Source organism: Mustelus asterias, chromosome 3 (assembly GCF_964213995.1).
Source record: "Mustelus asterias chromosome 3, sMusAst1.hap1.1, whole genome shotgun sequence".
In the NCBI taxonomy this organism is placed as follows: Eukaryota; Metazoa; Chordata; class Chondrichthyes; order Carcharhiniformes; family Triakidae; genus Mustelus; species Mustelus asterias.
The window spans coordinates 157,515,320-157,528,419 of NC_135803.1; the positions used below are offsets into that span (position 1 = coordinate 157,515,320).

The window sequence follows — 13,100 nt, forward strand, 5'->3', positions numbered from 1 at the left end:
GTAGATGAGAGAGAAGAGAGATGGTTATCTTAGTAGATTTAGATGTTTTTGATTTGATTTGATTTGATTTATTATTGTCACATGTATTAACATACAGTGAAAAGTATTGTTTCTTGCACGCAATACAGACAAAGCATACTGTTCATAGAGAAGGAAAGGAGAGAGTGCAGAATGTAGTGTTACAGTCATAGCTAGGGTGTAGAGAAAGATCAACTTAATGCAAGGTAGGTCCATTCAAAAGTCTGACAGCAGCAGGGAAGAAGCTGTTCTTGAATCGGTTGGTACGTGACCTCAGACTTTTGTATCTTTTTCCCGATGGAAGAAGGTGGAAGAGAGAATGTCCGGGGTGCGTGGGGTCCTTAATTATGCCGGCTGCATTTCCAAGGCAGCGGGAAGTGTAGACAGCGTCAATGGATGGGAGGCTGGTTTGCGTGATGGATTGGGCTACATTCACGATCTTTTGTAGTTTCTTGCAGTCTTGGGCAGAGCAGGAGCCATACCAAGCTGTGGTACAACCAGAAAGAATGCTTTCTATGGTGCATCTGTAAATGTTGGTGAGATTCGTAGCTGACATTCCACATTTCCTTAGTCTTCTGGGAAAGTAGAGGCATTGGTGGGCTTTCTTAACTATAGTGTCGGCTTGGGGGGACCAGGACAGGGTGTTCGTGATCTGGACACCTAAAAACCTGAAGCTCTCGACCCATTGATGTAGACAAGGGCATGTTCTCCTTTACACTTCCTGAAGTCGATGACAATCTCCTTCATTTTGTTGACATTGAGGGAGAGATTATTGTTGCCACACCAGTTCACCAGATTCTCTATCTCATTCCTGTACTCTGTCTCATCATTGTTTGAGATCCGACCCACTACGGTGGTGTCGTCAGCAAACGTGAAAATCGTGTTGGAGCGGAATCTGGCCCATAGATGTGAAAAGATGGGAGGAGGTTCGAGTGGAGTTTAACGACCAGCATGGGGTGGTTGGGCCGAATGGTGTTCTATATCCCATATAATCCTAAACAATCCTACGTTAGCATTCATCCAATTCTGGCAGTGTGGGCAGGTGATTGGCTGGGGACACTTAACCCTACCTGTGCCCCTCTGCTGCCAATGGACATGGGGGCACACTTACCCGAAGCTTGTACAAGGAGGGTAAAACACCATTCCAACATGTCGCATATCTCCTCATTGTCACCATGGCAACGCTGGACATGGGAATGCCCTTGTGTTACTGTGTCTGAAAGGCTGAAGGTGGAAGTGAGTCACTGGGCATCCAATCAGCTTGCACGTGTTTTCCTCCTGAATTCCAGCCTTTGCTTCTCTTCCCCAGCTAACCTCCCCAAGATTACACCGACTGCTTCCATTATCCTGCTGTTCTCACCTCTCTCCTGAAAATAAGCCGACTCCTTGAGAGAGGGAAGCTGCCCCCTTTAATAGTCTGAGCTCTTACCCCTCAACCCAGTGGCTGGAGCTTGTCCCCGGGCTATTTGTCTATGGGAAGCCCCTCACAGCTGAGCCCAATGCTGTGCAGTGTCTGCCCAGGCCGTTTACAACAGGGGCTCAAAGACAGTGATTAAGAATGGGTTTTCTGAAAAATCCCCGAGGAATTGTGGGGCAAACGACGGCGCCCCACCCCACCCCCGCCCCCGCCCCCGCCCCGCCCCACCCCCACCCCACCCCCGCCCCGCCCCACCCCCGCCCCAGCCCCGCCCCCGCCCCCGCCCCGCCCCACCCCCGCCCCACCCCGCCCCCGCCCCGCCCCGCCCCACCCCCGCCCCACCCCCACCCCACCCCCGCCCCGCCCCACCCCTGCCCCACCCCCGCCCCACCCCCGCCCCACCCCGCCCCGCCCCACCCCGCCGCTCAGTCAGCGCTGACCAGGATTTGGACTCACTGAGTTTCCGGAATTGATGTTTGTGACAATTGTCTCTTTGTCTTTTTCTCGTGTGCAGAATGACCTGAAGGATGTGGAGAGACTTTACGAGGAGCTGAGAGACAAAATTACCGCGTTGGGTAACGGCACTGAGAATGAAAATGAAAGAGTGAAAAAGATCAAAGAGGAGGCAGAAAAACTGAGAAACAGAGCAATGAACAACCTGGCGAAGCTGAACGGTACAGAGTGGGGTTATCAATAATAACTGTATCAGACTGAACGGTACAGAGTGGGGTTATCAATAATAACTGGATCAGACTGAACGGTACAGAGTGGGGTTATCAATAATAACTGGATCAGACTGAACGGTACAGAGTGGGGTTATCAATAATAACTGGATCAGACTGAACGGTACAGAGTGGGGTTATCAATAATAACTGGATCAGACTGAACGGTACAGAGTGGGGTTATCAATAATAACTGGATCAGACTGAACATACAGCATGGGGTTATCCCTAATAACTAATCCCTAATAGAATGAACGGAACAGAGCGGGGTTATCAGTAATAACTGAACAGTACAGAGTGGGATTATCAATAATAACTCGATCAGACCGAACGATACAGAGTGGGGTTATCAGTAATAACTGAACAAGACTGAACGGTACAGAGTGGGTTATCAATAATTGCAGGACATTCTTAAGGGGGAGGGTGAGCAGCCAGAGGTCGTTGTACATATTGGTACCAACGACATAGGTAGGAAAAGGGATGAGGTCCTGAAATGTGAATATAGAGAGTTAGGCAGAGGGCTGAAGTGCAGGACCCCGCTGGTAGTAATTTCTGGACTGCTACCGGTGCCACGTGCTACCGAGTGTGTGAATAGGAAGATTAGGCAGATGAGTGCCTGGCTTGAGAGCTGGTCCAGGGGGCAGGGATTTAGATTTTTGGATCATTAGGATCTTTTCTGGGGAAGGGGTGACCTGTTCAAGAGGGACGGGTTACACCTGAACTGAAGGGGGACTAACATCCTGGTGGGGAGATTTGCTCGAGCCACTTGGGAGGGTTTAAACTAGTTTGGCAGGGGTGTGGGATCCAAAGCAGTAGGGAGACTGAAGAGAAGTTTGAGGACAGCACAGAAGTTAAAGAGAGCACATTAAGTAGTAAAGGCAGTGTCAGTAATCCTAGTAAGAAGTCTCACAACACCAGGTTAAAGTCCAACAGGTTTATTTGGTAGCAAATACCATAAGCTTTCGGAGCGCTGCTCCTTCGTCAGGTGAGTGGGAGTTCTGTTCACAAACAGAGCATATAAAGACACAAACTCAATTTATAAAGTAATAATGGTTGGAATGCGAGTCTTAACAGGTAATTAAGTCTTAAAGGTACAGACAATGTGAGTGGAGAGAGGGTTAAGCACAGGTTAAAAAGATGTGTACTGTCTCCAGCCAGGACAGTTAGTAATCCTAGTACCAGACAGATCAGGCAAAAGCAAGACAGAGAGCAAAGGAAGTCCAGATTAAACTGCATTTATTTCGATGCAAGAGGCCTGACGGGCAAGGCAGATGAACTCAGGGCATGGATGGGTATGTGGGACTGGGATATTATAGCAATTACTGAAACATGGTTAAGGGAGGGACAGGACTGGCAGCTCAATGTTCCAGGGTACAGATGCTATAGGAAAGATAGAACAGGAGGTAAGAGAGGAGAGAGAGTTGAACTTTTGATTAGGGAAAGCATCACGGCTGTACTGAGAGGGGATATATCTGAGGGTTCGGCCACTGAGTCTATATGGGTAGAACTGAGAAATAAGAAGGAGGAAATCACTTTGATAGGGTTGTACTATAGGCCCCCAAATAGTCAGCGGGAAATTGAGGAGCAAATATGTAAGGAGATTACAGATAGCTCCAAGAAAAATAGGGTGGTAACAGTCGGAGATTTTAAGTTTCCCAACATTGACTGGGACAGCCATAGTATTAGAGGGTTGGATGGAGAGAAATTTGTCGAGTGTATTCAGGAGGAATTTCTCATTCAGTATGTGGATGGCCCGACTAGAGAGGGGGCAAAACTTGACCTCCTCTTGGGAAATAAGGAAGGGCAGGTGACAGAAGTGTTAATGAGGAATCACTTTGGGACCAGTGACCATAATTCTATTAGTTTTAAGATAGCTATGGAGAATGATAGGTCTGTCCCAAAAGTTAAAATTCTAAATTCTAAAAAAAGTCTGTGGGAAGGAAAAGGGACGTCTGGTAAGTGGCAGGCTTTCAAAAGTGTGTTAACCAGGATTCAGGGTAAACACATTCCTCTTGGGGTGAAGGGCAAGGTTGGCAGAAGTAGGGAACCCTGGATGATTCGGGATATTGAGGTCCTGGTCAAGAAGAAGAAAGAGGCACATGATATGCATAGGCAGCTGGGACCAAGTGAATCCCTTGAAGAGTATAGGGGGTGTAGGAGCAGAGTTAAGAGAGAAATCGGGAGGGCAAAAAGGGGACATGAGATTGTTTTGGCAGATAAGGCAAAGGAGAATCCAAAGAGCTTCTACAAATACATAAAGGGGCAGAAGAGTAACAAGGGAGAGAGTAGGGCCTCTTAAGGATCAACAAGGTCATCTATGTGCGGATCCAAAAGAGATGGGTGAGATCCTAAATGAATATTTCTTATCAGTATTTACTATTGAGCAAAGCATGAATGTTAGGGAACTTGGGGAAATAAATAGTGATGTCTTGAGGAGTGTACATATTACAGAGAAGGAGGTGCTGGAAGTCTTAAAGTGCATCAAGGTAGATAAATCCCTGGGACCTGATGAAGTGTATCCCAGGACATTGTGGGAGGCTAGGGAGGAAATTGAGGGTCCCCTAGCCGAGATATTTGAATCATCGATAGTCACAGGTGAGCTGCCTGAAGATTGGAGAGTGGCAAATGTGCCTTTGTTTAGAAAGGGCTGCAGGGAAAAGCCTGGGAACTACAGGCCAGTGAGCCTCACATCTGTGGTGGGTAAATTGTTGGAAGGTATTTTGAGAGACAGGATCTACAGACATTTAGAGATGCAAGGACTGATTAAGGACACTCAGCATGGCTTTGTGAGTGGAAAATCATGTCTCACAAATTTGATTGAGTTTTTTGAAGGGGTAACCAAGAAGGTCGATAGGGCAGTGTAGTTGATGTTGTCTCCATGGACTTTAGCAAGGCCTTTGTCGAGGTACCGCATGGTAGGTTGTTGCATAAAGTTAAATTTCACGGGATCCAGGGTGAGGTATCTAAATGGATACAAAATTGGCATCTTGACAGAAGCCAGAGGGTGGTTGTAGAGGGTTGTTTTTCAAACTGGAGGCCTGTGACCAGCGGTGTGCCTCAGGGATCAGTGCTGGGTCCACTGTTATTTGTCATTTATATTAATGATTTGAATGAGAATATAGGGGGCATGGTTGGTAAGTTTGTAGCAAGAATAAGATTGGTGGCATAGTGGACAGTGAAGAAAGTTATCTTCAATTGCAACAGGATCTTGATCAATTGGGCCAATGGTCTGATGAACAGCAGATGGAGTTTAATTTAGACAAATGCGAGGTGATGCATTTTGGTAGATTGAACCAGGGCAGGATTTACTCAGTTGATGGTAGGACGTTGGGGAGAGTTACAGAACAAAGAGATCTAGGGGTACATGTTCATAGCTCCTTGAAAGTGGAGTCACAGGTGGACAGAGTGGTGAAGAAGGCATTCAACATGCTTGGTTTCATCGGTCAAAACATTGAATACAGGAGTTGGGACGTCTTATTGAACTTGTACAAGACATTGGTAAGGCCACACTTGGAATACTATGTACAGTTCTGGTCACCCTATTATAAAAAGGATATTATTAAACGAGAAAGAGTGTAGAAAAGATTTACTAGGATGCTACCGGGACTTGGTGGTTTGAGTTGTAAGGAGAGGCTGGATAGATTGGGACTTTTTTCTCTGGAGCGTAGGAGGCTGAGAGGTGATCTTACAGAGGTCTATAAAATAATGAGGGGCACAGATCAGCGAGATAGTCAATATCTTTTCCTAAAGGTAGGGGAGTCTAAAACTAGAAGGCATAGGTTTAAGGTGAGAGGGGAGAGATACAAAAGTGTCCAGAGGGGCAATTTCTTCACACAGAGGGTGGTGAGTGTCTGGAACAAGCTGCCAGAGGTAGTAGTAGAGGCGGGTACAATTTTGTGTTTTAAAAAGGGTTTAGATAGTTACATGGGTAAGATGGGTCTCGAGGGAAATGGGCCAAATGCGGGCAATTGGGCTTAGCTTAGGGGTTTAAAAAACAGGGCGGCATGGACAAGTTGGGCCGAAGGGCCTGTTTCCATGCTGTAAACCTCTATGACCTCTAATAATAACTGGATCAGACTACAGAGTGGGGTTATCAGTAATAACTGAACAAGACATCGTTAGCGGGCAGCAGAGTGAGCAGGAGGCAGAGTGAAAGCTGTAGGGCTTTGGCTCACAGGGCTTGGGCGAGCAGGGATGAGTTAATTCATTTTTTGCTGTTTCTACCTGGTACTGGCAAGGTATCTAGAGAGGATGGGTGTGAAGGCAGTGCTATGTTCCTCTTGCACTATGTTTGAGGTGAGGGACGACGACAGTGTCCCTACTGATTATACCTGTGAGAAGTGCATCCATCTGCAGCTCCTCCAAAACCGTGTAAGGGAACTGGAGCTGGAGTTGGAGGAACTTAGGATCATTAGGGATGCAGAGATGGCCATAGACAGAAGCTTCAGGGATACAGTTACTCCGCGGAATGAAAATAGATGGGTGACGGTGAGAGGGGCTGGGAAGAAGCAGTCGGTGCAGGGATCCCCAGTGGTCGTTCCCCTTAACAATAAGTATTCCGCTTTGGATACGGTTGAGGGGGACGACATACCAGTGGTGAGCCGCAGTGAGAGGATCTCCGGCACTGAGTCCGTCCCTGTGGCTCAGGAGGGTAAGGAGGAGAGCGGGAGGGCAATAGTTATTGGGGACTCGTTAGTTAGAGGGATAGATAGGAGGTTCTGTGGCAGCAAAAGAGACTCGAGGATGGTTTGTTGCCTACCGGATGCCAGGGTCCGTGACGTCTCGGACCGTGTTTTCCGGATTCTTAAGGGGGAGGGGAAACAGTCACAAGTCGTGGTACACATTGGTACCAACGACATAGGTAAGAGAAGGGACGGGGATTTAAAACAGGAATTTCGGGAGCTCGGCTGGAAGCTGAGAGCAAAGACAAAACATGTGGTCATCTCTGGTACGCTACTGGTGCCACGTGATAGCGAGTTGAGGAACAGGGAGAGAGTGCACTTAAACATGTGGTTGCAGGGATGGTGCAGGAGGGAGGGTTTCAGATACGTGGATAATTGGAACACGTTCTGGGGAAGGTGGGACCTCTACAAACAGGACGGGGTGCACCTGAACCAGAGGGGCACCAATATCCTGGGAGGGAAATTTGCTACGGCTCTTCAGGGGGATTTAAACTAATTTGTCAGGGGAGTGGGAAAAGGAGTTGTAGTCCAGAAGTCAGTGTTGAGGGTGGTGAGGTATTGGGGAAGGTATCAAGGTCAAGGGTGGGTACCGGTAGACAGGAAGATGGGTTGAAGTGTGTCTACTTCAATGCAAGGAGCATCCGGAACAAGGTGGATGAACTTGGGGCGTGGATTGCTACTTGGGACTACGATGTTGTGGCCATTACGGAGACGTGGGTAGAACAAGGACAGGAATGGTTGTTGGACGTTCCGGGGTATAGATGTTTCAGTAAGTGTAGGGAAGCTGGTAAAAGAGGTGGAGGAGTAGCATTGTTAATCAAGGATAGTTTAACGGCTGCGGAAAAGCACTTTGAGGGGGATATGCACACTGAGGTAATATGGGCTGCAGTTAGAAACAGGAAAGGAGCGGTCACGTTGCTAGGAGTTTACTATAGGCCCCCAAATAGTAATAGAGATGTGGAGGAAGAAATTGCTAAGCAGATTATGGATACGTGTGGGGGTCACAGGGTAGTTGTCATGGGGGACTTTAACTTTCCAAATATTGATTGGAACCTTTGTAGGTCAAATAGTTTGGATGGGGCACTTTTTGTGCAGTGTGTGCAGGAGGGTTTCCTGACACAATATGTGGATAGGCCGACAAGGGGTGAGGCCACATTGGATTTGGTACTGGGAAATGAACCGGGCCAAGTGTTAGATTTGGTTGTGGGAGAGAACTTTGGAGATAGTGACCACAATTCGGTGTCTTTCGTTATTGCAATGGAGAGGGATAGGGCCGGACGGCAGGGCAAGGCTTACAATTGGGGGAGAGGTAATTATGATGCGATTAGGCAAGAATTAGGGGGCATAAGATGGGAACAGAAACTGTCAGGGAAAGGCACTGATGAAAAGTGGAACTTTTTCAAGGAACAAATACTGGGTGTCCTTGATAGGTATGTCCCTGTCAGGCAGGGAGGAAATGGCCGAGTGAGGGAACCGTGGTTCACAAAAGAGGTGGAATGTCTTGTGAAAAGGAAGAGGGAAGCTTATGTAGGGATGAGGAAACAAGGTTCAGATGGCTCGACTGAGGGTTACAAGTTAGCAAGGAACGAGCTGAAAAAGGGGCTGAGGAGAGCTAGGAGGGGACATGAGAAGTCCTTGGCGGGTCGGATCAAGGAAAACCCCAAGGCTTTTTACTCTTATGTGAGGAATAAAAGAATGACCAGGGTGAGGTTAGGGCCGGTCAAGGACAGTGGTGGGAACTTGTGTATGGAATCAGTAGAGATAGGCGAGGTGATGAATGAATACTTTTCTTCAGTGTTCACCAAGGAGAGGGGCCATGTTTTTCAGGAAGAGAAGGTGTTACAGGCTAATAGGCTGGAGGAAATAGATGTTCGGAGGGAGGATGTCTTGGCAGTTTTGAATAAACTGAAGGTCGATAAGTCCCCTGGGCCTGATGAAATGTATCCTAGGATTCTTTGGGAGGCGAGGGATGAGATTGCAGAGCCTTTGGCTTTGATCTTTGGGTCCTCGCTGTCCACGGGGATGGTGCCAGAGGACTGGAGAGTGGCAAATGTTGTTCCTCTGTTTAAGAAAGGGAATAGAAATGACCCTGGTAATTATAGACCGGTTAGTCTGACTTCGGTGGTTGGTAAATTGATGGAAAAGGTCCTTAGGGATGGGATTTACGACCATTTAGAAAGATGCGGATTAATCCGGGATAGTCAGCACGGATTTGTGAAGGGCAAATCGTGCCTCACAAATTTGATAGAATTTTTTGAGGAGGTAACTAGGTGTGTTGATGAAGGTAGGGCGGTTGATGTCATATACATGGATTTTAGTAAGGCGTTTGATAAGGTCCCCCATGGTCGGCTTATGATGAAAGTAAGGAGGTGTGGGATAGAGGGAAAGTTGGCCGATTGGATAGGTAACTGGCTGTCTGATCGAAGACAGAGGGTGGTGGTGGATGGAAAATTTTCGGACTGGAGGCAGGTTGCTAGCGGAGTGCCGCAGGGATCGGTGCTTGGTCCTCTGCTCTTTGTGATTTTTATTAATGACTTAGAGGAGGGGGCTGAAGGGTGGATCAGTAAATTTGCTGATGACACCAAGATTGGTGGAGTAGTGGATGAGGTGGAGGGCTGTTGTAGGCTGCAAAGAGACATAGATAGGATGCAAAGCTGGGCTGAAAAATGGCAAATGGAGTTTAACCCTGATAAATGTGAGGTGATTCATTTTGGTAGGACTAATTTAAATGTGGATTACAGGGTCAAAGGTAGGGTTCTGAAGACTGTGGAGGAACAGAGAGATCTTGGGGTCCATATCCACAGATCTCTAAAGGTTGCCACTCAAGTGGATAGAGCTGTGAAGAAGGCATATAGTGTGTTAGCTTTTATTAACAGGGGGTTGGAGTTTAAGAGCCGTGGGGTTATGCTGCAACTGTACAGGACCTTGGTGAGACCGCATTTGGAATATTGCGTGCAGTTCTGGTCACCTCACTATAAGAAGGATGTGGAAGCGCTGGAAAGAGTGCAGAGGAGATTTACCAGGATGCTGCCTGGTTTGGAGTGTCGGTCTTATGAGGAAAGGTTGAGGGAGCTGGGGCTGTTCTCTCTGGAGCGGAGGAGATTGAGGGGAGACTTAATAGAGGTTTATAAAATGATGAAGGGGATAGATCGAGTGAACGTTCAAAGACTATTTCCTCGGGTGGATGGTGCTATTACGAGGGGGCATAACTATAGGGTTCATGGTGGGAGATATAGGAAGGATATCAGAGGTAGGTTCTTCACGCAGAGAGTGGTTGGGGTGTGGAATGGACTGCCTGCAGTGATAGTGGAGTCAGACACTTTAGGAACATTTAAGCGGTTATTGGATAGGCACATGGAGCACACCAGGATGGTAGGGAGTGGGATAGCTTGATCTTGGTTTCAGATGAAGGTCGGCACAACATCGTGGGCCGAAGGGCCTGTTCTGTGCTGTACTGTTCTATGTTCTATGTTCTACTAAGACTGAAGGGTACGGAATGGGGTTATCAGTAATAACTGAACAAGACTGGCACAAAGTGGGGTTATCAGTGATAACTGGATCAGACTGAATGGTGCAGAGTGGGTTATCAGTAACAGTTACATTTATATAGTGCCATTAACATCCCAAAGCAAGTGACTGTGTCAGTCTTTTCCTATTTCCATCAACTACACTTGCTCACTCTGCACAGATGCCTAAAGCAAGAATGGTATCACATAGTGGTTACATCCCTAACCCACTGGCCTGGACCCTTTGGACATGTGTTCAAATCCCACCATGGCAGCTCAGCTACGTAAATTTAATTAATTCAATCTGGAATTACAAACCCGGTCGCAGTAATATGATCTTTCTGAATTGTCATTAAAGATTCATCTTGGTCGGGGAAGGAAATCTGCCATCCTTACCCAGTCTGGACTACGTGCATCTCCAGATCCACAGCAACTCCTAACTGCCCTCTGAAATGGCCGAGCAAGCCACTCAGTATTCAGGAGGGCAGCTCACCACCAACTCTCAAGGGCAATCAATGCTGATTTTGGCAACGACACTCAAACCCAGGAATGATTTAGTTTCAAATGGCACCAACCTTTCTCAGTTCCCTTCATGCCCCTGGAGAGGAATGTCAGAGTGTCTGTCTGCATCTGCTGAACCTCAGTAACCAATGGACATTCGCAACAGCATTATCATTTACTGCGGAGAGATTCTCCCTCCACAGATGCTGTCGGACCTGCTGTGATTTTCCAGCGTTTTCTGTTTTTGGATCATTATCGTTTAGTTGGGAAGGTTCCTTCTGGTTTTGTGGAGATTGTGTTGGTTTATTTTACATCTTTTAAATTGGAGCATAGGTTTCTTTCCCAGATTAGTGATCCCTTAAAGTGACACTGGTGCCAGTTCTTATTTGTTGTCACTGGGAGCCGTCATCCCTCCGAGGAGAATGTAAAGATCCCACAGCACAAACTGAAGAAGAGTGTGGGAGTTCTCCCCGGACTTATCCCTCAACCTATCCCTCAATCAGCATCAATTAAAACACATTATCTGGTCATTATCACATTTGTGGGATCTTGCTATGCATAAATGTAAATATTTCCAAAAGTTCCTTCATTGGCTGTGAAATGTTTTGTGGTGTCCTGAGGTGCTGCAAGGTGCTATAGAAATGCAGCATCATTCTCCACTCTAAAAAACTTTGAATCAGTAACTTCAATATCTCTTCTTCCTTTTAACAGCTTTGGAAAAGAAATTTAACAAGAATAAGCAAAAGATGACGGGGAAGTTAGACATGCTGCAGGGACTGGAACACAACGTGACAGGTCTGCTGGAATACATCCGGGAGAGGTCACAGTACTACGGCTCCTGTTCGTAACCGAGGCTGCAGCACGCTGCGACTCTCCTGTCCTCTGTTTCTCTCTCTTTCAGCTCCGATTCATGGCTTTATATTTGGCAGCTGCTGTGACTGGTGTTTATGATGTGTTTAGCTTCAGCAGCCCCCCCCCCACCCCTCCTCCACCCCCTCTCTGCTCTTGACTTTTAATGACTTGACTTCACTCTCTCCCCCTCTCCCACCCTGACACTGGTGAAAGAACACCTCGGACATCTATTAGGCTGCAGTAGGCATCATAGGTGAGTGCTGAGATTCTGCTGTTTGTCTCTTTGAAGCTTACAGCTGGAAACTTCCCAGACAGAAAAGAGTGAGATCAGTGTTTTAATTCTTGTTGTGTCTGCTGGAATATTCTGAGCTGCATTTTGAAGACATTTGATGCTGTTAATTAGGGTACAGCGTGAGTCCAGAACTCTGCCTCAAAGTGTCAAAGTTTCATTCTCTTTGATTTTTGTAGCTTTATTCTCCAGTTCATTTCCTTCCCCCACCCTGTCCCGCCTGTCTGTGGCACTGGATTCCACAAACCCATCACTGCCTCCACAGGAGTGGTGTGGGCTCCCCCTTCTCCAGTTCTCCATTTTGTCCTTTTAGGCTGAGATAAAGTCCGGCAGGAGCCTGGCTGTTTATTTTGAGTGGTTAAAGATATTCAACTGTGGAGGGAATCATAGTAGGGTCTATTCTGCACCTAGTGCAATCAACACTCCCAGACACACACACACTCCCAGACAGACAGAGACACACACTCACAGACACAGGACATACACAGACACACACACTCCCAGACAGACAGAGACACACACTCACAGACACACATATACACTCCCAGACACACACACGCACAGACACACACACGCACAGACACACACACGCACAGACACACACACTCCCAGACACACACACTCCCAGACACACACACTCCCAGACACACACACGCACAGACACACACACTCACAGACACACACACTCCCAGACACACACACACGCACAGACACACACACTCACAGACACACACACTCACAGACACACACACGCACAGACACACACACTCACAGACACACATACACACTCCCAGACACAGGACATACATAGACACACACACTCCCAGACAGACAGAGACACACACTCACAGACATGCACTTACACACGCAGACGCACACTCACAGACGCACACTCACAGACACACACTCACAGACACACACTCACAGACGCACACTCACAGATGCACACTCACAGACACACACTCACAGACCTCACACTCACAGACCTCACACTCACAGACACAGACTCACAGACCTCACACTCACAGACCTCACACTCACAGACCTCACACTCACAGACCTCACACTCACAGACACACACTCACAGACCTCACACTCACAGACACACACTCA

General features: G+C 47.4%; 1 protein-coding gene across 3 annotated transcripts in view; it reads left to right on the forward strand.

The window, feature by feature from the left end:
- The window catches only part of lamb2l (laminin, beta 2-like), a 195,898-nt gene extending 184,080 nt beyond the window's left edge, over positions 1–11,818 (forward strand). For all 3 annotated transcript variants that reach the window (XM_078210012.1, XM_078210011.1, XM_078210010.1), the window contains exons 34-35: positions 1,950–2,109; positions 11,558–11,818. In XM_078210012.1, the coding sequence (XP_078066138.1) occupies positions 1,950–2,109; positions 11,558–11,694 (297 nt within the window). In that variant the 3' untranslated portion in view covers positions 11,695–11,818. The remainder of the gene's footprint in view (positions 1–1,949; positions 2,110–11,557) is intronic.
- The last annotated feature ends 1,282 nt before the right edge of the window (positions 11,819–13,100 follow it).